This window comes from Monodelphis domestica, chromosome 6 (genome assembly GCF_027887165.1).
Source record: "Monodelphis domestica isolate mMonDom1 chromosome 6, mMonDom1.pri, whole genome shotgun sequence".
NCBI classification, from domain to species: Eukaryota; Metazoa; Chordata; class Mammalia; order Didelphimorphia; family Didelphidae; genus Monodelphis; species Monodelphis domestica.
In genome coordinates, this window is record NC_077232.1 from 245,860,419 (window position 1) to 245,885,066 (window position 24,648).

The 24,648-nt window shown below is 36.0% G+C and overlaps 1 protein-coding gene across 9 annotated transcripts in view; it reads left to right on the forward strand.

The window, feature by feature from the left end:
- Positions 1-24,648, forward strand: part of CAMK2D (calcium/calmodulin dependent protein kinase II delta) — a 363,055-nt gene that overhangs the window by 267,104 nt on the left and 71,303 nt on the right. For all 9 annotated transcript variants that reach the window (XM_056803000.1, XM_056802996.1, XM_056802995.1 and 6 more), the window contains exons 6-8: positions 2,157-2,229; positions 14,441-14,543; positions 20,317-20,400. In XM_056803000.1, coding sequence (XP_056658978.1) covers positions 2,157-2,229; positions 14,441-14,543; positions 20,317-20,400 — 260 coding nt within the window. The remainder of the gene's footprint in view (positions 1-2,156; positions 2,230-14,440; positions 14,544-20,316; positions 20,401-24,648) is intronic.

Here is a 24,648-nt window from a genome sequence, read left to right on the forward strand (position 1 = left end):
CATGAATATTTCATCCTCCAGCATTAAAAGTGGTAAATTATTGTAGGAGACATAGTTAAGGCACAAAAAGAGAAAATATTCTCTTCTTCCTTCCCAATATAAATCAAATTTGTAGGTTATTGGGCTGAAAAGGTTTCATAATCAAGGGGTAGTTTTCTCCCATTTCTTATGGAGTAAAGAACCAGACAATATTCTTATTGGTAAAAAAATACAGGGGAAATCTCTATTTTAAATCCTGTAATTCTCTAAGACTCACTTCTGAGATTAATTTCACATGAGAAGAAGAAATCTGTGGTATCCTGTCTTTAAAGCTTTGACATAATCCTCAGAAAAGATCATCAAACATTTCATTGTAGACATGCAGGCTCAACCAAAGGCAAGCTTTAGAATAGCTCTATAAACCCATCTCTGCCCACATTTTGACCCCAGATTTCATAACAAAGTTTTCTTTAACATACATCATTACTGATTTACTTGTTACCTGCTTTTCAAAATACCTTTTATAGCTTTGAGAATGACTGTGTTCATTAAAATGAGACTATTTTACATAAAAATTAAATTGGCATTAGAGTCTTAGAAATAAATTTTGGAATCATTTATAAAAAAAATCATGCATTTCTTTTTAAGTGATGAGATGAGCACTGTTCAAGAGTGGTATTAGAATATATCTAGAATATATTTATATATAACCTTAAGTGGGAACGGCCATCCAAAACATTAAATAATTGCAATAACTTACAAATGTTTTTAATAAAAATAGCCATGTAGAATATCAGTGCAAAGATGTGTTTGTTGTTCTTTTAGCTGGGTTGCTTCTAAAAGATTATGATCAGATTTTATTGATGAGATTACATGATTGCAACATAATTTATTCAAAGAACAATTTGCTTGGTAGAAATTTAATTTCACAAATTATTTGAATTAATGAATTTTCAGTCATTTTTTATCATATTAAATGATGAAATTAAATGATAAATATTATATTAATACTATATGAATGATTATTTAATTAATACTATTTAATGATAACTACTATTTAGGAGACCCTGGAAAAGTCATTTTGCCTCTAGGCAGCTCTCTAAGACTATATATGGATGGAAAAGAAAATTCCAACCTTCACTGAAAGAGGGAATTTCCTTTATTGGAAGTTCCCCATATGAATGAAATACAAATGAAAGTCTTTATTCCTATTGTAAATAAGAGAGGTAAAGATGGCTCCATCCTTACCTATAAATGACTTGTATTTACATGTGCAACTGACATGTTCAACATTTCTGTGTGTTGATAGCTAATGGCAGGTACTAAATAGGTGCCATTCAATGCCTTTCCCCCTAATTTAATTAACATTCTGTTTCTATCCATGAACCTTTCACAAGTATGGAATAAATCATGGATTTTGACAGAGTAATAAGCAAATTTTCCTTTGCTATTCCTGGGGGGGTTTGTGGCATTTGGGCATTTATTATTGCTCTCTGAGATTCTTCAGTTAAGCATTTATATATATATTCCTAGCCCACAACAACCCACAACCATTGAGTGGGAAATTATTTAGCCGGGCTGCTTTGGCCAAAACTTTGCCTGTGCTATTTGGTGACTACATTGATTTCTCCCTTCACAGTCCATAAAAAGAACCTTCTTTCAATTCAGAAAGATGCTCCCTTCATTTTTTCCCTTTTGTTTCACTTTTACCACCATCTCTGTTTATCCTCATGTTTTGACACCTATGTTTCCTTGTGACCTCAGATTTTAAACAGTTTCCTCTGAGCATGAGAAATGCCAATTTCCAATCTGCCCTTCACTGCATAATTTCCCAAGATTCTTGTTATGGGAAGTTTTAACAAAATTCCTTTTTTTTGGAGAAAAATATGGTTTCTCAACAGACATGGACATACAAATGGATTTGTATGTTTTCAATGAAAAGCACAAATTGTTTTATCTGATCCAGTCACAAATTTGTTGTCAAGTTGTCTTTCCTTTTTGCTAGATCCAGAAATTGCTTTCTTTAGCATAATTCAATCCCAGTTGGATGTAAAATTCCAAGACTCATGAAGAAATGTAATTTGTGTTTCCTTTTAACTCCCGTTTTATTTTGAATTCAATGTGATTATGTGCCTTTAAAATGTTTTCCCTCCCATTCTGCCCTTGTATCTTTGCAGTCATTGTATACAGCAGATTCTAGAAAGCGTAAATCATTGTCACCTAAATGGCATAGTTCACAGGGACCTGAAGGTCAGTATATGGAGCCTATGAATCTGATAACCAGAAGCTTTCTGGGGAAGGGCAGAGGGTGGGTATCTAACACGGACTCCTTGCCTTTCCTCCTTTCCCCCCAAATGACTAAATGATTAAAAAAAAAATGCATGATGTCTCTTTTCAGTTTGCTCATCCGCAGGCTAAACATACATCACAGCAAAAGGAAAGGAAGCTTTTTTATTTTTATTTTTTAAGGCCTTAACATTTAGGTTAATCATTAGAGATATAACCCAACTTGTGCATTATGATCAGGGAAAGGGGAAGTTCCGTCCGTTGTCCAGCATTGACCCTGGGCTGTGATGTATGTCTGTCTGTAGATTTAAACACCACTTCTGTTCTGAGACCTTGGGTTACAGTAGCGGAACCACTGGCCACACATCTGCTCCACTCGAGCCTGATCACCACTCCCAGGCAAGACTTAACAATCGCCGACCACAAGAACCGCAAGAAGTTAACAATCTATCCAAACTTCATTCATTGTGGAGCTTTTGTTAAAAATGGAGGGGGCGGGGTGACTAAACTTAGGGCTCCCAGAACACTATTATTTTTTACACATTTTGTTTCTAATTGGATTTTTTTTTCCTAACGAGCTTTTCTGCGGGACCCGAGCTCCTGCACGAAATCAAATGCAGCCCACATTAATCGTTCATTTGAACGCAAAGCCTTGGCGTCACGGGGTTGTCAGGATCCTGACTCTTCGGGGTCGGTACCTTTGTACCTGAGCTTTGTGTGTAAACATCTGGAGGGGCTTTCTCTGCCCCCCACCTTCCTCCCCCTGCCCCGTCCACATCCCCGACCGCAGTCGTTGGCCAGCTGTGTACTGTGACCCGGTCTCTCGGAGGGTATACAGATAGTGAGTGTCCGCTTCGAACTAACACGCGCCCCCTGGTGTTTGCATGCAGTCATTGCATTCAGCAGATCCTGGAGGCTGTGCTCCATTGCCATCAGATGGGTGTAGTCCATCGGGATCTTAAGGTGAGTAATGCCTTTGGAGTAGCTGTGACGCCCCACAGTTCCGAACTACTGTTCAGCTGCAATTATGCTCATAAAGGCAAAAAAAAAAGGCCTGAAATATGACTCATTCCATGACTTTTTGAAAATTCTTTGACTCATTACAACCTACCCTTGTGTGACGCATAGTTGAGACTTACATAAAGTCTTCTTTGATCAAAATGAAAATAATGTCTTGCCATTGGCAAGAAGTAGGATGAACTTTCCTTTCTTCTCTGAATGGGCCAAACCCCTGAAATGACTTCTTTTAGGTTAGCATGTTTAATTAATTTGCCCCTTCCATCCTAAAGTTTTCTTTCATGTTTTTTTTTAAATATTTCTTAAAGGTGACATATAGATAAAATTTTAATAATTATTTTCTGGCATTTTGCAATCCATGGTCTCTCCCTCCTTTCCAAGTCAGCAGGTGATATGATATAGGTTGTACATGTGCGGTCTTGCAATAGAAATCTCCATGTTCATCATGTTGCAAAAGATGACACATATCATTTGCACTAAAGCAAAATTCATGGAGGAAATAAAGTAAAGAATGGTATATGCTTCAATCTGTATTCAGACACCATCAGTTGCTTCTGCCGCTGTGGAGAGCCTTTTTTGTCAGGAGTCCCTTGGAATTGTCTTGAATATCCTAAAGTTGTTTTAGTGTGTGTTCAAGACAGATTTATTCTCTGTGACAAATGGATTTTTTATCCACCCTACCTGCTTTCTCATGGCATTGAAGATAAGAAGGTTTCACTCCTTACCCACTAGAGTCTAAAGGACCTTGTTCATGTCACCCATGAAAACTAAATAGGTGACTTACGACAGTAAAATGATAGTAAAAAAGTTCGCTAAAGGAGAGCCTATAAGTTCCATTATATCCTATTTATTCATTTCCTTCCTTTAATGTGATGGTAGTTCTTGAAAATAATGAATCAAATTAGATTGTACATTTCTCTTTCAAATATCAACTCAATGATTATTCAGACTACAGGGGTAGGAACTCTAATGCAAGCAAATGCAGGATAGGGTCACTTGGATATAGATTCACTCCAGAATATCATGCAGTTCTGGACATGGAAAAATGTGGAGAGAATGTGAAATTCTGGAATTTTTAAAGATTTTTTAAAAAAAGTTGATAAATGTGGTTTAGAATGACAGTATTTCTATTTGTTTAGTAGATGTAATTATTAATGGATAAGGTCCCTCTAAAGAGCTTTATCAAGTCTCTTTATGCCTTTATTGGCGACTCAAGACATACTTATTAAATCTGTGAATGAGCCAAAACTGGGAGGGAGAAATAAATTAGTAAATAGTAGAATGAAGATGCAGAAAGTTTGTGAAAGGTGAGAATGATAAACTGAATCTAAGAAGATAAAATTTAATAGAGATAAATGTAGTCACTTCAAAAAATAGTTCCATGAATATCAAAGGAGAAGGAACTTGACTAGAAAGGTTAATGTGAAAAAGATCTTTTGGTCTTAGTAGGCTACAAGTTTAGAAGGAGTCAATTGTATAATGTGACTGGCAGCAAAGTCAATTGCACCTTGGGCTATATTATAAGTATTCACTTTACTATATATTTTCCTGTGCTATCCTATGTCCAAACAAGAGAGTGATAGTACAAACAATCAACACCCATCTGAATTTCTTGAGGTCAGGCACTATCTTTAGCCTCTTTCTGTATTCCCATTGCTTAGCACAGTGTCTGGCACATAGTGAGCATGCTGATCGACTGACTGATGCACTATATTCAATTCCTGATACTTCATTTCAAAAAGAGACACTGATGAACTGGAGTTGATTTGAGGAGGGAAGTTTTTAGTGATGAGATCTAAAGCCATGTTGCAGAAAGTTAGTTGAAGAAACTGGGGATGTTTATCCTAGAGAAGAAAAGGTTTAGGGGATCCTCATATTTTGTCTTTAAATATTTGAGAGGCTACCTCTTTGGAGAACAATATATATCTGGGCATTATCCATCTAGAGGTAATATACCATTGTTCATTTGGGACCCCACATGAATAATTGGGACCAAAGGTTGATTATTGTAATAAGTCATATTTGTGGCTTAATAAAGGGAAAAGTTTTGCCTAATAGTTAGAGCTGGCCACAAGTGGAATGGGTCACCCTGCATCTAGAGATCTTCATACTCTCATAAGAGATCTTCAAGATGTGGTAGGATGGTGATTTTACCAAGCTTTTATTCATCTGCAACTTTCCTGGTCTTTCTTCTGACTCTCCAGGACTTGCTGTAGAGAACATGCTAGGGAGTCTTTCAAAAAGAAGTATATTGTATTACAATGATGAGATTATATTGTAGTCATCTTAGGAGAAATTAATGCTTGGGTTATAGGTAGACTATGACAACCTTCCAGATCCAAAATTTTATCATTCTCTGATGTATTTTTTTGAGTATGGGCAAATAATTCAGGTAGCATTGGGATCTCTAGAAAATGATGTCCAGCAAACTATTAGAAATGTAGCCCTGGAGTTTAGGGGAGAATTTAAGAATGATATATAGATTTGGAGGTGATAAAGGAACATATAAGATTCTGATTCCCAGAGTTGATCAAGAGGGTAATGAGAGAGGGCAGCTTTGTGGCTCAGTGGTTTGAGAGTCAGGCCTAGAGATGTGAGGTCCTAGGTTCAAATCTGGTCTCAGATACTTCCCAGCTGTGTGACCCTGGGCAAGTCACTTGACCCCCATTGCCTAGCCTTTACCACTCTTCTGCCTTGGAACCAATACACAGTATTGATTCCAAGATGGAAGGTAAGGGTTTAAAAAAAATGAGGGTAATGAGAGTAGCATATCTAGTTCAGAACTGCTAGAGGCATGACTGGATTGGGTTAGTAAAGGAAACTTAGAAGGGCCTGAAGGAAGATAGAATGAGCCTACAAAATCTTAAAGAGAAGCAGATTGACAATGGGAGCATGGCCAATGGCATCAGATTCTGAAGAAAGAAGTTAAAGGCTCAAGATTTATAAGCCATTGGATTTTCCATATAAATGGTCGTTGGTTGTCTTTGAGAACCAACTTTGAGAATGTCTTTGAGAATGATATTAGGAGAATAGTTGGATACCCAAGAGTCAAGAATAATGGCAAAGTAGACAAACAGTGGGTATATAATATTATTTAAATGAATCTTGCAGAAAAAAATAGTAACATGAGGTCAAGGGAAGATTTTTTTTTTCTTATAAAGTATACGAGTGACCTCAGTAAGTTTCTAAGCATCAGAAAGATATCACAGAGAGGAGATGAGAGACAGAGAAACAGAGGGGAAAGGGAGCTTATAGAAGGCTACTAATAGATCATATATAGTCTTTATTTTGCTAGAAAGGGTATGCAAAGAGTTACACTGAAGTCCATGAACAGTCAAGAGATCCCTATTACTCTTTCTAATGAATCCCAAATCACCTAAGGACCTATAGTCTTGTAGAATTATAGAACTATCCTGCATCTTCCTATCCACTAGAGGAAATCACTTAGATTTATTAGAAAGGCAAGCAGCCCACACTTGAAGTGAGCCCTCCCTTCCCCAGAGAATTATATAGTTCTACAAACTTAGAAAAATATGGATGAGAGTTCCCTCCATCCTCACCCCATAAAGAATTCAGCATTGTTTTATTTTATTTAATTTATTCAGTCCTTTTCTCCCAGCTAGCACAACCACCTAGGATATAATGTTAGTGGGGAGCTAGGACCAAGATTGCCCATCTACATCTTGGACGTTCCCTACTTCTCTTTGGCTCTAGGTTGCAAGATTGAAGAAATTAGCATTTTTCTAGGAAATTCCCCTTTGAGTCCAGAAGACTTAGTCCATGAACTCCTCATCACACCACTTCTTCCATCCACAGCCTTCCATGAAGGCTAGCCACATGATTTACTCTCTGCTGGAATCAAATGGTTCCCTGCAGGAGGCTCAGGACCACGTGGAGCCTGCACTCTCCACCAAAGAATTGCAATCTTTGTGAGTCTGATTAGTTTCTCTCCCTCTTAATTCTACATCTGTATGTGTTTTTTAAAAAACAAAAATGAAGGCTATTAACCATCAGCAATAAGGTAGTACCTGAGTGATGGCTACCTTTGAATTTCATTGTTGACACAAGTTAACTGATAGCTGATGGAAGAGTTTGTCATCTCCTTGTTGAAGTAAGCTCCTCTTCAACAAGGTTAAAAAGGAGATATTTTATGATATGGATGATATGGCTTTTAAAAAAAATTCTGTTTCTTGTTATGAACTTGACAATAATTAGCTAACATAGACACCAACCATCACAATTTTATATACAATCTTCTTTCTTCTATATAAAACACAAAGTTTGTGTTACTTGATTATTTCCAAGTGCAAAATAATAAAAATAAAACAATAATAATAAAGACAATTAAAAAGAAATAGTACCAAAACAAAGGTTTCATCCACGGCAACTTTATTCATGAAGAATTAACTTTGACAAGAAGAGGAATAAAAGGAGTTTTAAGCAGGGTTAATGACCCAGTTAAGATCAAAGAATGTGAATTTCTAGTGGACCATGTCAACACTGTTTAATAACTTCCTCCAGAAATAGTTGTTTGGACAAGGAACAGAGCATGAAAGGATAAAAAAACAAAATATTCATGGGTGGTGGATGGGGCTTTATTGAACTGATTAACTATTTGGACAAGGCTATGAAAAAAGGACCAAAGGAAGTCACTGGCCCCAAAATTTATTGACCTGGAGACTGGATATTGATTTTATTGAAGAAAGAAGGTTTAAATATAGTCAGAAAACTTTCTAATAGGAGCAACTAAAAAAAAGTGGTATTTGAGCTCCTATTCCCTCTTTCTCATTTTGAAGAAAACAGAAGGTTTTATTGAACACACAAGCAGTGTCTATTACTTATTTGTTATTACTTCAGTAACTATTACCTTCATTCACATTAAATTAAGTGTTTTCTTATACAGGCAATGAGGAAATTATTAGCAAACTTGTCAAGTGAAGGCTTTGTTGAAATAGAGGTGACATAAAAAATCAGGGAGAAAATTTAACATATAGATAACTTTTTTTCAATTTGCAATAGAATTGCCATCTAAGACTGGTAGCTAGGTGGTACAGTAGATAGATTGTTGGCCTGGAGTCAGGAAGATTCATCTTCCTGTGTTCAAAACTGGGCTTAGACATTTACTAGCTGTGTGACCCTAAGCAAGTTACTTAACCATGTTTACCTCAGTTTACTCATCTATAAAATGAGCTAGATAAAGAAATGGCTAACTACTCCAGTATCTTTGCCAAGAAAACTCCAAAGGGGTCATGAAGAGTCAGACACTCCTGAAATGACTGAACAGCAACAAATCTAAGACTAGCAGAGCTTCAGTTCAAAACACATAAAAATGATATTTTTAAAACAGCCATCTGTGAGACTGGCAATACATATTCAACCAAATGTTTTAGTGAACTTAACATTCTCAGTTTACAATATTCATTTCTTCCTTTTTGAATCCAAAGAACAATTGTTTTTTACAGGGAAAAGCATTGCTTCATAGCTAATTGACAAGAATACTTGGACATTTTTAAATTGTCTTGTTGTATATAATAATAATACAAGAAAATTCTGGATAAAAAAGAAAGTTTCTTTCCACGAGACTGTGATCATGGAGATTTCAAGTCATTTGGAAACTCTATCCTATGATATACTATATCAAAGCATCTTTCTTATTTCGGGGGTGGGTGGGTAATGACTGTCTTTTGTAGGAATGATTTCTAATTGGCTAGACACATTGGAATCATAAAATTCTGGTATAAGCCTCTAAGAATATAATATTGAAATACTTTAACCAAAAGGAAGGAAGGAAGGAAGGAAGGAAGGAAGGAAGGAAGGAAGGAAGGAAGGAAAGAAAGCTTAAACCCCATGGTCATTACTTCAGTTTAATAAGTCAGTGTGTTTTTTATATAACTTCTGGGATTATTTGACAAACGAAATAACTTTTTCCCCTAAAAAAACTCCAAATTCTTCTTCAAATCATTTTTTACAATCCAGCTTAAACTTACATTTTAAAAGACAAAGTTAAGTGCCAGGATGATTTCTGCCAGGTTGTTTTTGTTTTTATGTAAAACTTGAAAAGGTAAAATACTTCCTTTGTTCCCAAACTTTCCATTTGCCTAAAACCATCCTTGGATGGATCTGACTTCAGGTTGCTGGATGAGTGCTCCTCTCAGAGGAATAAGAATCATCATTAAGAGAAAAAAGTATGGAGCAATGCAATTCATAATTCTGAGCCAACAACTGATAATGTCCAAATATGCATGAAAACAGAGGTGTCTTGGAAAAAGCTCTGTCCTTAAAGGAATTTCAGACCTTATCTAGTAGAGACTTCCACACTAAGCCAAACACCTACCCATTCATTCTCAGGGTTGCCCAAGACTTTCCAACCAGCAGCCACACCATGTGTGAATGAAGGGAATTTGTTTCATCTAAAGTCAGATTCACAATCAGTTTGAGTTTGCTTCTTTCTAGAAGCTTTGCTCACATCTTCATGGGCAAAAAGCCAGAGAAATTGAAAACACTGCAAAATAAAAGATGCTTGACAAGTAATTTACTTACTGAAATACCCCAATCCTCAAAAGGAAAGCAGATTTAAAAAAAAATTAATTTAGAATCTTTTCTCTTGGTTACATGAATCATGAAAATAAATTCCTTTCTGAGATACCGATTTAAAACATTCTTACTAAAAGCATATATTTACCCTATGCACCACTAAGACACTTAACTTCTCTAGACCTTAGTTTCCCCATTTGGAAAATATAAAGATTAGACTTTAGAAATTCCTAAAGTTTCTTCCAGCTCTAAAGCTAACATCCTCTGGTTCTCTAAATGGATAGAGAATCAAAAATTGATAGCCTTCATAGAGTACCTATCTTTAAGTCACATCCCTTACTTTCTTTGAAACGACATTCTTGGGTACCTAAGAATGTTTTATATAGTTTCAAAGAGTTCTCGAATCATAATGAAAGAAGATCCTGGAAATGTTGAGGGGGGAAACTGGCAACAGTTGCTATGTATTACATCTGATATGCTATTCATGGTTGTTGACACTCTGAGCAGATGTCCTGGAAAAGCCTAGATCATTAGGGAGCAGAGGAGTGGATAAGAAGCCTCTCTGTCGGTGTGGCAACAGAACAAACTTAAGAAATATCTCAGAAATATTCTTCTTTTATCTTCTTATATATTAGCCCATAAGCGGAGTTCGTTATATATTTATTTATACATGTTAAATGCAGAAGTGTTAATTAAATAAGTGTTTAGTACATTGAATTTCATAGTTCAGACATCCCCAAACTTTTAAGCATCAGAGATACAAATATTCTTCCCATAACCGTGTCCAGCTATGTCAAGGACTGGGGAGGTTTGATCCCTGCAAAGACTTTCATGCCTGCTCTGATTCAAAGAGAAAGTTGTTTCCAGCACTGTCACTATAGCCACACGATGAAGAAGGAATTCTCTTATATACAGAGGTTTAGATTTTATAGGAAGTATTGTACAGCTTTATGGCTTAAAATGACTTTCTGGTATTAAAAACCCAAGACCCTATGTATCTTCCATATAAAATGATGATACCAAAGGTAGTTAACCTTTAGTAACATCATTTTATATTAAAAAAACCGCATATGTAAGTTCCAAGCAATAGATTTAGAAATGATCTTTTGAAAAACAACTTCTTTATTTTTTTTTAATTTGGTTTGGAATTGTGGCAACTGAGGTAAAGTGACTTACCCAAGGTCACACAACTAGGAAGCATCTGAGGCCAGTTTTGAATCTGGGACCTCCTTTCTCTAAGCCTGGCCTTATCCAGTGAGCCACCTTGCTGCCCCAACAACCACTTTAAATTAGTACTAACTTGGGGGCAGCTGGGTTGCTTAGTGGATTGAGAGCCAGACCTAGAGATGGGAGGTCCTAGGTTCAAATCTGGCTTCAGACACTTCCCAGCTGTGTGACCCTGGGCAAGTCACTTGACCCCCATTGCCTAGCCCTTACCACTCTTTTCTCTTGGAGCCAATACACAGTATTGGCATTGGCTCCAAGACAGAAGGTAAGGGTTTTTATTTTTTAAAAAAATTAGTACTAATTCCACAAGATTCTTTTGATTCCAACCTGATAAACTTTTCATGAGTAAAGCTTCTGGTACCATGGTAAACTGATTGGACTTGTGAAATAACCTGGGATCCTATTCTAGCTGTTTTGATTACTACTTGTGTGACCTTGGGAAGTCACTTAATGTCTTGGACCAAATGAGGTCCAAGATCCTTTCTACTGTAGTTCAAAAGAATCTATGATCCTATAATTTTCCTGCATCTTTCCTGAATAAAGGAAAGGAGTCATTCTGTATATAACATGGAGTTATTGTTATTTATTATACATTCATTAAGAAGCTTCAAATTTGTTAACTTATAATAATAATAATAATAATTAATTCTAAGAAGCTGCTAAGTTTTAAACTTCCCTAAGACTATTATTGGGATACCATATATAGAGTAAATATAGACACATGCAAGCATGTGAACACAAACATGCTCTAGTAATTGCAATATTATTTGATATGATAAATATTGCCATAAAAGATGCATGTAAATCATTTTTTAAAAATAAATTGAATTATAACTTAATGTTCCTTGAGAGAGGAAAAAGGAAGGGGGGAGAGAGAGAGACAGAGACAGAGAAATTTAAAAAGATTTTAGGATGAAATGTTTTTAAATATCTTTATTATAAGGTGAACAATTGCCCTACCAATTTCTTAGTTTATCTGATTGATCATTCCATAGTTTTGATAGATTTGCATAAAGGATCATTTATATAGAGTGCTTGAAATATGACAACTCCAGTGATAATAATAATAACCCACTTAAGTGCTTTCAAATAGCTCTGCCTTTTTCATATACATAATTGCAGCTGAACAGTCTTTGTGGGTGCAAGGTAAAGCTCTTTAATCTGAACTGATTTGTTATTTTCCTGGATGACTCACAGAGTAATGCTGTGAAGTCTTCAGGTCTCCTCCTGTAGTAACAAATATATGCCCCAGTCATTCAAAGTTCATGCACGATAGACATCCAAGGCATTCCATTTATCCAGAATTGGCAGCTGTCTGATGTCTAAGGTCACACAGTGCTGCCCAGAAGGTTGTTGATTTTGCAATTTGATTAAATGCCCTATGTACAAATTGAAGCTTACTTACTAAATACAATGGCATTTACTCAACACAATCCAATCTCACAGAAAGTCCTAATGATCTCAAAGGTGATTGCACTTCTTGCTTCCTGTGACACTAATGTTATGATATCACTGTGTGGTTGATGAATTAAAATATATGTATGTATCATTGGAGAACAATATGACATTTTGATGCCTTCGAATTTTTGAGCAACAAAGACATAGAATTAAGCATTGCTTACAGTTTACTGTGGTTTTCTATAAGTCACTCATTTGTTCAAGGAAGTGATAACTAAGAACTTAATTCAAAAGATATAATTAATTTACTTGACTAATTTTAGTCATTAAATATGTATGTCAAATAGTAACTTTTTGTTACTTTTATGTCTTTGAACATAGAATTTTAGTGGCTTATTTATATTTCTGAAATGTGGAAATATTTTTTCATGTTAAAGTATCTTCAGCCCACACCAATAATCTAATTGTTACATGAAAAGTTCTGAACATAAATTAAACAAGAATTTTCCGATGAACCCTCAGAAATTTCTAAAACTTCCCTTTCTTACTAAGTACTTTAGTAACAATGCATCTGATGGCAGTGAGCATCAGGAGTCTGAAAAAGTATGATATTTTATTATAATTCTTACTTCCTTATAATCTAGTTTATTTTAGGCTTTAGCTAATTTCCTTAAGTCCTTGGTTTATGGGTCTCTGCTAATTTGCATGCCTGACTTAACTAATACATTTAATACTGACTTTGGTTGTGTTTACAAAAGGCCAAAACAACCAACAGAATAAACCAACTCCATCAAAAAAGTAGTCAATTCTACAAGAAAAAAAATCATTTGTCTTATATCATAGAGTTAAATATCCATTTATTGGAATTTTTTCTTGGATTTTTCAAACAATTGTTTTGGCAATATCAAATCCAGTGTTTCCCAACCTTCAGTCTATGACACATGTAAGAAATTTCCGGGACAACAACACAACCTGGAGTGGCCTCACTGCTGCTCTGCAGCCGTCTTTCTATCCACACTCTTATACTACCCCCCTCAAACACACTTTTTGCCCATCTATTTGGCCAAAAAATTCACCCAAGGGGACAATGGAAATATAGGACTTGTCATGTGATAATAATATCTGTTTGGAGAATCAATGTGTCTTAATGAACTAGTTGGGAAACAGTGGTGTAGCCACAGCCTCATTCCTAGATCAAACCAATGAGCCTAGAAGAATGATAAATATCTAAGGAAATTATTTTCCTCAAATTATGTTTAAGAAAATAAAATGTACTCAAATATTTGACTTATCTTCTGAAAAAATAAATATTGATTTTTAGTTAAAATTGAAAATAACATAATGACTCCAACTATAACATTTGGCAAATAGTAATATTAATCTTCTCTTTAATGAATAAACTCTAAAAATAGCAATTTAAGCCTGTAAATTAAAATGCACAAAGTTTTCTCAGCTCTCTACAAAATTGTATAAAAATACCAAGGGATCAAAAAGCATCACAATTGTATCTAAAATGTTTTCATCAGCTAGGATTGAATTTGTTTAAAACTTCATTAAAAGTTTTGCCAAATGCTTATAGCTCCAAACCTTGTTATATTTTTGGCCAAGTTCACTACTATGGTGAATATCTATCTGTACTTTATAAAAATTCTTTTTAAAATAAATGTCTATAGCCTATTGGACCTAACGGAGCATTCAGAAGCATGTGAGTAGGTCAGAAACATGTGCTAACTTTTAATTTCGAAATATCCCCACGTATATCTTCTCCTCCATCCCATATGCTCTCCAGTAAGTTTATGCATCTGTCTGAAACCTGCCCACATGCCAGTTTACACTAATTTGCTAACCGTATTTTCCCTGGGATTTTAGGAATGACATTCTCCCGTGGAGAGGATGATGCATGACTTTTTTTCTTTCTCCTTTTTTCGAATGTTTCTAGTTATTAATAATTGCTTAAAGTATGTTCTTATCTCAATCTTTTTTTTCTTTCTAAACAAAGCCTGAGAACTTGCTTTTAGCTAGCAAATCCAAGGGAGCAGCTGTGAAACTTGCAGACTTTGGCTTGGCCATAGAAGTTCAAGGAGACCAACAGGCATGGTTTGGTGGGTAGAATATTCTCCTTCAATTTATCTAATATGATCTGCTTGAAATAAAATTTACCATTTAAAATAAGGTGGCTAGAGTTTATATCATTTTGGAGATAATGAGGTTTTTCCAATCATCGCATTTTATTTAACATGAATAATATAGAGGGAGTTTTTTGGTTTATTTGTTTAGTTCTTGTGAGAAAATGGGAGTGAGAAGAAAAAAGATTCCATTTTTAGAAGTTTTTTTCTGCAACTAAGTAAATGGAGAAATGGGCCCAATGTCAAGATTTAAAGAGGGAAAGTATAGCTATTTTGTAATCCATGGAAGTTTGGGGGGAGAAGCAGTTGAGAAAATGATTGGCTGTTAACAAATGATACATAACATACATATGTGGGAAAAGTAGCTCAAATCACTTGGATTTCCACTCAGTGGAACTATTTCAGAGGATTTGAAAATCTGCATTTTAAATTTTTGTTGTTTGAAGTAGTCATCTTAAACACTGACATAACTAACAAATTAATTGATCTCTTCTCGCAGATGCATTCTGTTTCTAAAGCAAATACTCATTGTTGAGATCATAGTTGTTTAGAAATATTTGGAGTATTTGAATAATTGTAAATTTATTATAAATGTGTAAGTAAAATTGTAATTAATTCAGAGTGAAAAGATGCTTTTGAACATTGTCCTCATGTATACAAATAGTAGACCTACATAAATAATAATATAATGGCTATATTCTCAGATTTTAAAAAAAATAAGACATTTGGTAAGTAAGGAAAAGAAGCTTTATTTTTCTCCTGTTTTATAAATTATTTTCCAAAGACAAAAAGCTTCTCTTCTTCATCTTATCCCTTAGATCTCCAGATAGTCTCCTTTCCTCATTGAATTTCCAACTTTTGAGTAATAATTGAACTGACAGCTACCAAAAAAAACCTCCCCAAAACCTTCTATCCTAAAAGCTTGTAGTATAAAATCATTGCTTTGAAAGTCAGGAAAATAATGGAAAAGGGTACAGGTAAGGGTTTCAGGTTGTCCAGGCTGCTTACATGACATCAGAACAGGCAGCCAGACAGCTAAAAATGTAAATCCACCATATGTTCCAACAACATTATTTCACATAAAAGGGTGGGGTTTTTCCCACAAAAGTTTTTGGCATCTTAAAGACACCACTTCCAAGAATGAATATATACAGGAAATGGAACAAGGAGAAAGGAAATCATCTATACATAGATTTAAATCCTGGGGTTTCTAACCACGTTTGCAAATAGCTACCAGTTTCATCCTGAATGTTTTAGCACCCACACAGAATTTTCATTGCCCACTCTTTCCTTCCTATCTACCCAAGCTAACGTAGCTAGCTCTTTCCCCAATAGAGACTATGCCACCAAAATCCTACTGTTTTCTCTTTTAACATCAGATCTGCTGAATTCAAATCAACCTTCAATAAGAATTCTTTAATTCATATCTTACAAGCCAATTCAGAATCAGCATTTCTTTTGGATGCCTCCAATCCTCTGAGAGCATAGGTGATGACAATGATGATGATGTCATATTGAGGGCTGGGAAGCAGAGAATGGAGCTTATTACTATTATATAGAATTGTTACATAGAATTTTATAGAAATATATAGAATTATGTAAAATATTATTATATAGAATCATAATAAAAACATAAATATTTATAGTAGTTCTATGGTCATCAGTATTTCTTTAGCAGTTACTATTATTATAGCATTTATGTAGTTCTTTCAAGTTGGCAAAACACTTCACCAATATTATTTCATTTGAGCCTCACAACATTCCTAGCAAAAGAAGAGCTATTATCCTCATTTTATTGATTAGTAAAATGAAACCGTCAAATATTGAGCAACTTACCCAGGGTCACACATCTAGTGTTTGAAGTTATTATTTGAAACTTTAGGTCTTTCTGAGGTCAGGACTAGTGTTCTATCCACTTGGCCATCTAGCTGCTTATCTTATATAATGATAATAGATAAATATTTCAGAAGTTAGATTTTTAAAAAAACTTCAAAAATTCCTTATTTACCAAATAAAGTCAAAGCTCTTTAACATGGCTTTCAAGGTCCTTCATAACATAGACCAAACCTACCTGTTTTAAAAACAAAATTAAATTTATTTATTTGTTTGTTATATTAAAATTCCCAGGTATCACCCACATTCCCACTCCTCCGCACTCTAAAAAGGTATCATTTGAAGAAAAAATATATATATACATATATAAAACTATATCATGCTTATCTATTTATCAGTTCTTTCTCTGTAGATGGACGTATACAAGTTATTTTTCAAACAATATTTTTGTTGATATATAAAATGTTCCCTTGTTTCTGTTTATTTCACTCTTCATAATTTCATGTAAATCCATGTTTGTTTCTTTTTTTAACTAACCTGTTCATCCTTTTTTATGGCTTAGCAGTATTTCATCATAATTATATGCTACAATGTTGTTTAGCCATTTCCCAATTGATGGACATCTCAATCAATTCGATATTTCCAAATAGTGGTCAAAGTACTCAATTTGTTTTTTATGTTGTAATTTTTTAGTCATTTCAATATTGTTCAAGCAATTATTGAGTGTCTATTCCCCAAATATCCTATTATCTTTATGACAATACACTACCTTGAATGCCCTCTCTCCTCCAACTTTGCTTATGGAAAGTACTAGTATGGCAGAAGCATTTTCCAAAATACATGAGAAAAAGAACCCCCCCAAAAAAGTAAAAGGTATTTTTATATAAATATTCCACAAGTAGAAAGTCTACTTTTTCAGTTTAACATAATCAATTTGAATACCTAAACATTGCAGACAATATGAGAAAGAAGACTAATATAGCAGGAAAAAAAAAAAGTAGATTCAGTAAGAAAACCTATATTCTTACTCCAATTCTGAACTTTGCTTGTGACTTTGGACAAGTTACTTGGATCCCTCTGAGTTTAATTTTATGTATTTCAAAAATGGGAATGATAATATTAGTGCTACTTGCTTTATGAGGTTACTTTAAAGGGATGTTTTAATCCTTCATAGTCATTGTAAATGGGAATGATTTCAGTGGCATTGGTCTTAAAGTTTAAGTATTGATGGTTCCCCCAAATATAAATTATTTTACAGGTGCTTAAAAATGCAATTATGGCAGGTAGGTGGCTCAGTAGAGAGAGAGAGCCAGGTTCAAATGTGGACTCAGATACTTTCTAACTGTGTGCCTTGGCAAGTCATTGAAACCCAACTCCCTAGCTCTTACTGTTCTTCTGCCTTGGAAATGATACTTAGTATTAATTCTAATACAAAAAGTAGCAATTTTTAAAAATTGTTAAACCTAAAAAAAGTTAGCTTTTATCTTAATGAATTTCTCATACTCACAAATTTCCATGGAAACATGTCTGAAATGTCATGGAAAAATCAGGGATAGAATATTATATTCAATTGAGAACATTCTACTACAGTTTTGTGCCTTTTGGACATAGGCACAAGAACTCATTGTAATTCTCATTATGGATTTTATCCTTTTCAAAATTGACTCATAATTGTCATAAAAATAATCTCCATATTTCCTTCTTTTTAAATTCATTTTTAAAAAGTTTTATGTGTTTATCAAATGTCTTTTTTATTTTAATTTTTATGTTTACCAAATTTATTCACTTAAAAATGTGCTACTCTTACCCCTACCAAATGCAATCTCAGGCTTTTAATCAGTTCTTATGTTTTTCTTTGATTTATAAAAATGAATAAAAACTGTATTAGGAATGAAAAAGAAATGTTCTTTATAGCAAGTCCTACAGTTTCATGCAAATAGTGGGCAGTTAATGAATGTGTTTTGAGTTGAGTTGAGATGAATTTGAATAAGTTTTTTAATTCTCATTTCTCAGTCCCTGATGTTTCCTTCTTCATTCTAATGCTCTAACTCTTGCCTTCCGTGATAATCCCTGAAGTCCTTTAACAGAGGGCTAAGGACCAACTGCTTTATCCTTTCTCTATAACTGCCAAGATGAATGGAGAGAGGAATTGCTAAAGAACTGTGTCTCTCCCTTCCTAGCCCATGAGCAGATGACTTACCTTGTTTTCTCAGCTCCATTGCAGCTAAAAGAAATGATAAATAAGGAACTCTGATCCTAGAAAATGAAAGGGGAGGTTGCTTAACTTTCTGCTTGATGCCTTTTACTGTCTCCATCTTGCATCTCTTCTGAAATTATAGCCAGTTTTACTGTGAGACACAGAGATTAGTTGGCATTTTTTCAGCAATAAGTTATTCCTAGAGTCCAATTAAAACATTCCACCTGTGCTAACGTTCCTGGTTCTCTCTTAGATGGACTGTGAGAATTGGCTTTATGTTTGAAAAAGGCAGGCTTCCTTTCATTTTAGTGTAGATATGAGAGAGCACAGTTCTCATGAAAGAGAAAGATTATCTTTTATCTCATTCTAATTTGCTATTTCAATTCTCTCTTCCTGGTAAGACACTGTAAAGTTAACTACTTCACACCTTTTGTGCATCTAGATTCTCCTAGAATTGTAATATATTTTAAATTATAAAGCAGGATAGAATGTAGTCAGTGAAGTCCTAGGAGAAAAAAAAAAAGAATGAGTAATATTATATTCCCCAGAGTTCTATTCACCAACAATGGCTTATAATAGAGCTTTTAATATTCCAATTAAAAGATTTTTTATTCTTCCTTGGTGGGTGTCTAAGTTGTGCTTCTACACAACCATTTATTTCACATTAAAAAATAATACTGTGTTTATCATAGTGCTGAAAGGAACGTGAAAATTCCATAGTGGATCCTTCTCATTGTAAAAAGCAAATAAGTACCATTCAGCAAAATTATATAACATACAAAGTCCTATAACTTGTGAGTCACAGAACTTGAACTAGGTACTATCTGCAATTCAATTTCTCTTTTTTTCTATACGAGAACTATACTTGGTACTGGAAGTATAAAATCAGAATCGATATCCCCTACCTATGAAGATCTTATATGTGAAGAAACCAACATGTACACAAATAACTGTACACAAATTGTATTAAAAATCCTATCTAGGAGAAGCACATAGGCTTAATGTGATAAAAAAAAATGTTAACCTGGTGAAACAGCAGTTACTCTGCTAGACAAGGACCTGGCATCTAGTCTCATCTCTTGTGTATCATCTCCAGCAGTCACTTAACCTCCTCAAGCCTCAGTTTCCTCATTTCTAAGATGTGGATATTGGACTAGATCATCTCTGCCCCTTCTAGCTCTGTAGAGGTTCCAGAGGGCACAAAGGGAAGAAAGAAAAACCTGGGATGAGAGGTTCCAGAAAATATTTGCAGATTCCAACAGTGATGTCCAACTAAAATTTAACATTTTCCTGAAGTTGATGCTACTATTAATCAAAGCAAATAGAGCTAAATTTTTGTTTATTCTCACCCAGCTTCAGGGTCCATCCACATTTTGACCTTTTGGTCTACCATGGCAGATCTTGGGTTAGATCCTGTGTAAGTGAGACTGAATACGAAGCCCTAGCCAGATCTCTGCTTCAGTTTGCCAGAACACCAGACAACAAGGCACAGCTGCCTTCTGAACTGGAAAATGGATCCAGTTTCCAATAGGGTTACAAACCAGGACAGACAAGTATTGACAGACCCACAGAGAAGGGCTAATCTGCATTCTTAATGCTAACAGAGCTTTATTTCCTTTTGAGTCAAGAAATCACCATATTTGAAGACAAAGAAAAAAAAAAGTAGTTTCTTCTGTTGGAAAAATGTGTATTGTCTAAAATACTTGTCCTTTCTCCCAGGCTTTGCTGGCACACCTGGATACCTTTCCCCAGAGGTGTTACGAAAAGATCCCTATGGAAAACCAGTGGACATGTGGGCATGTGGTAAGGAATAATTTAATAATAGAAATTATGTAGTTGTAAAGCAAGGAAAATCATGGAAGTTCTATCGTTGGTGTTTGAAGCTACCAATATTGCTTTGGTGGTAGCAGCAGTAACTCTCTTACAATCTCTAACTTGGGATTCTCTCCAGTGGTCACACATGCGACCAATAGTAGTTGGCTGTAGTTGGGAATGCAGTTGTTAGCTGGGGAACCGAGTGATGTTTATTAGTTTAAACTGGAATAAAAAAAGCAAAATTAGTATCACTAACATCAAATCATCATAGATGACTGGAGCGAAGGTGTTGGAAAGTGTTTTAGATATCCCCATACTCTAACCATATGAAGCATTGCTGTAAACCAGAGGTACCCAGCAGGCAGCCCACGGTGGCCTACAGCGCTTCGGAGGGCAAGCCAAATATCAATAATATGGAAATAGGTCTTGATCAATGACACATGTAAAACCCAATGGAATTGTGCGTCAGTTACAGGAGGTGGGGTGGGAGGAGGGGAGGAAAAAACCTGAATCATGTAACCATGGAAAATTATTCCAAATTAACTAATAACAGAGGCATGCAACCTTGAGAGGCAACCGCTTGCCTCCATTTATGTCAAAGACACCAAATTAAGGGTGCAACTCGTTTTTACAAGCGTAGAACAAAGATCAGAACCAAAATCATATCATTGATTATAGGAAGGGCAATATCCTGGGGTTGGGAAGTCATGCTTGGCTCCATTAAAGAAAGTGGATAGAGCACATACACCTCCCTATGTCTCTAAGCAATGCCTTTGTGAATTTTATGGGTCCCAGGCATCTCTTGATGTCACTGATAGGAGCCAGGGTGTGTAAGGGAATTGGAGGCTGAGGGGATTAGATAAGAAGATCAGTTAAGGCCAGCTTCTCAAGGATAACAAACAGACCTTGCAGGAAATGCTGAGATAATGTTTTATGAGAGTATTGAGACCAGTTTTTCTTTAACTAACTGGCTGTGATTGTAGGAAAGCTTAAGCCTTTGATATCTAACTTCAGAGAGAGGAGCCTGAACTTTTGCACACATGAGAGTCTTTACTCAGAGACAAAGAAGAAGCTTTAGGTTTGTTACATAGAATACAGAATATGGTTACAGAATAAAATCATTTATAGATTAAAATCAAATATAGAATACAGGATCAAGAATGAATTCTCATTTCTCTGCATTAAACACACACAAAAATGATGCCATTAACTTTTATACATGCTGGGGAACTGGAGGATTTTGCATAATATCCAAAAAAAAGGAAATATTGTTTTCTATACTACCTCTCATTTAATCTCTGTCACTTTGTGCTTTTATTCTCTCTTTATTATACAGCTCAAAATGGCAGCAGTTTTGAAAGGGGTCAAGGGTGTAACAAAATATACAGAAAAGTCTTTTGCTAAAAAATATTTTACTAAAAAAAATCCTTTACTATTCTCCTAACCCTTTATAATAATATGGATTGCAAGTATTTCGAGAGACAATTGAGCCTGCAACTGATAGACAACACTGGTTAACCCTACAAATTTCTTTGATTTGACTGGAGGAAAAATCAAGTTTTGCAAAACTTCTTCGTGGCTTTGACAATGAAGCTTTAGTTAGGTCTTTGCAGGTTTTCTTCTTGCTCTTCCTCCATAGCAATAGCTGAAATAACCTTATGTCACTGTCACTTTAGAACTTAAATTCAATTTTATCCTGATAGTTCCTCAACCTGTGGGACTGCATTTTCTCTTTTCTCTACAAATTGAATTCAATTTAATAATAATTAATAATAATAAACTCATTAAATTCTTACATTGCAAAAATAAATTTGGTAGGCCCTGGAAGGGATCCAGAGCTTATGAAAGAGAAAATTCTTTATAAAACTTAACAGAGTGACATTTGTATCTAAGTCATTATTTGAGGAGCTTTAGAAAGCATTTTGTCCTCATGATTCTGTCCATAATCTCTCATGAATCTCTAAATTCCTACCATTCAGGACAACCCAGTAAACTTTAATAAATGTCTAAATACTGTGTTAGTGGTTGAGGAAGAAACAAATAATAAGATATTTTTCTCTCCCTCTGAGTTAACAATTGAGTAGAAAATATCTTAGGATATTTTCTGATATATTTGTTCATACTTGTTTAGCAAATTTACTTGCTGTATTACTTCTCCCACTCCAAGCCCCTCCCTCTATTTACTTCTGACTCTCTTTTTTTCCTCTGATACTCTCTCTCTGTCTCTCTCTTTCTCTTTCTCTCTCTTTCTCTGTCTCTGTCTCTCTGTCTCTGTCTCTCTCTTTCTCTTTCTCTCTCTTTCTCTGTCTCTGTCTCTCTGTCTCTGTCTCTCTCTTTCTCTTTCTCTCTCTTTCTCTGTCTCTCTCTGTCTCTCTGTCTCTGTCTCTGTCTCTGTCTCTGTCTCTCTCTCTCTGTCTCTCTTTTTCTCTCCTGGATCATTTGAGTGGAACAGTTTTTAAAGGTATCTACTCTAAACCTCATATTTTCACATATGGGAATGGAGGTCCACAGAGGCTAAAGGAGGCTCCCAATTAATAATTGGCAAAACCAAAACCTAAGCCCAAGTAGAGTCTAAGGAAATTGGCATTACATTTCTTTCTCCCTCTTCCCTGGCTCTACTTTCTCTTATCTTTCTCTATGTGAGCGTATGTATACCAAGAATGACTTTATTCAAGAACACGAAGTTTTAGAAATAATTTTAACTGCAATAAGCTAAAATGCTTATCTATTTACATACATGAATATTATGCATAAACACATATATACATTCTCTCATTAATTAATTCTTATAAAATGAATGAATAATATGACATTATTAGACCAAGTTGCATATGAGGAATTTTCTGGAAAACAAAAATTTGCCCACTCAACACTGTTTTATTTTAATAACATTGCATAAAATGCATTTTCTGCTTTCCTGCTTCCCTATAAAACAGAATAGAAATAGCCCTGTATTTGGCAATAAAGGACCTAGAGTTGAAACCTAGATCTGATATGCACAGCCTGTCTGAACTTGGACAAGTCCCCTTAATTCTCCAAGCTTCAGATTTCTTATCCGCAAAATGAGATCAGTGAAAGAATTGATAAGCTTTTGTCCAAAACAAGATAGACACTTGGGGGTATGCCCTGCCTTAATGATTTCAAGATAGATTTCATTGACTCTCTCTATTGGATTTGTTCTATGTATGTATCAGCACCCAGAGCCAGTTATAGACATACTTATTTTTGAAACAGAAATAGGTGTGTGTATTATTTCTCAGCTGTTTGTACCACATTTTTAAAAAATTGAAATCCAGAAAAGTAAGACCATTTATTTATTTTTTCCTGACTATAATTTAATTTAAAAATTATGATTAGTAAGGGATTGTTGAAAGCATTCATATTTAAATGAAGAATAAATAGTATTCTTAAGAATTGTTGGGTCGATCCTTGGGGCGGGAGGTGGAGAGACCCGACGCGAGCCTGCTCCACTCCGCAGAGCTGCAGTGGGTGTCTGCAGGTCCCGGGCTTTGGATTCGAAGAGGATTTTACAGGCGGGGTCAGTGTAGTGGCCCCAAGAGTCCTCGGATCCCCCCAGTGTCTGAGTCCACAGGGCGCGGACTCCTGCCTCAGTTTCCTCATGTCAGATGAGGGGGCTGTGAACGGGCGTCTGGACACCCTGCGTCGCGTTCACCCACAGACAGGCACAGACACTGGTGGGAGCTGGGGATGGCACCCCCCCCCCCAAAGAAGCGGGCCACCGCCCAGGGCGTGGCAGCGCCTGAGTGATGGAGAGGGCTGGGGGCGGGGCACGATGGCAGCCACGTGAGCTCTAAGGCCTGTGCGGGGAAGGAGGCCTGCCCCATGTCCTGCCGCCCGTTCCTGGGCAGTGCCGGCCGAGCTCACTGCGGAGTCTCCACAGGGAAGAGATGCCCCTTGAGGGCCGGGGCCTCCGCCGGGACCCTCCAGCGTTCAGTGCCCGTTTCCTTGCACGGCAGGCGTTAGCCGAGCTGATGACCCTGAATCTTCTTTGGCCCCCAGAAGGGGCTCGAGGGGCCGTCCTGCTGGCCGGGGCAGCCCGGGGCTCCGTGACCTTCAGGGACGTGGCCGTGGACTTCTCCGGGGACGAGTGGGGCTTCCTGAGCCCGGCCCAGAGGGAGCTCTACTGGGACATGATGCTGGAGAACTTCAAGAACCCGCAGTTCTCGGTAAGGCCGCTCCCCGGGGCATTCGGAGCCCTTCCACACGGCACACACT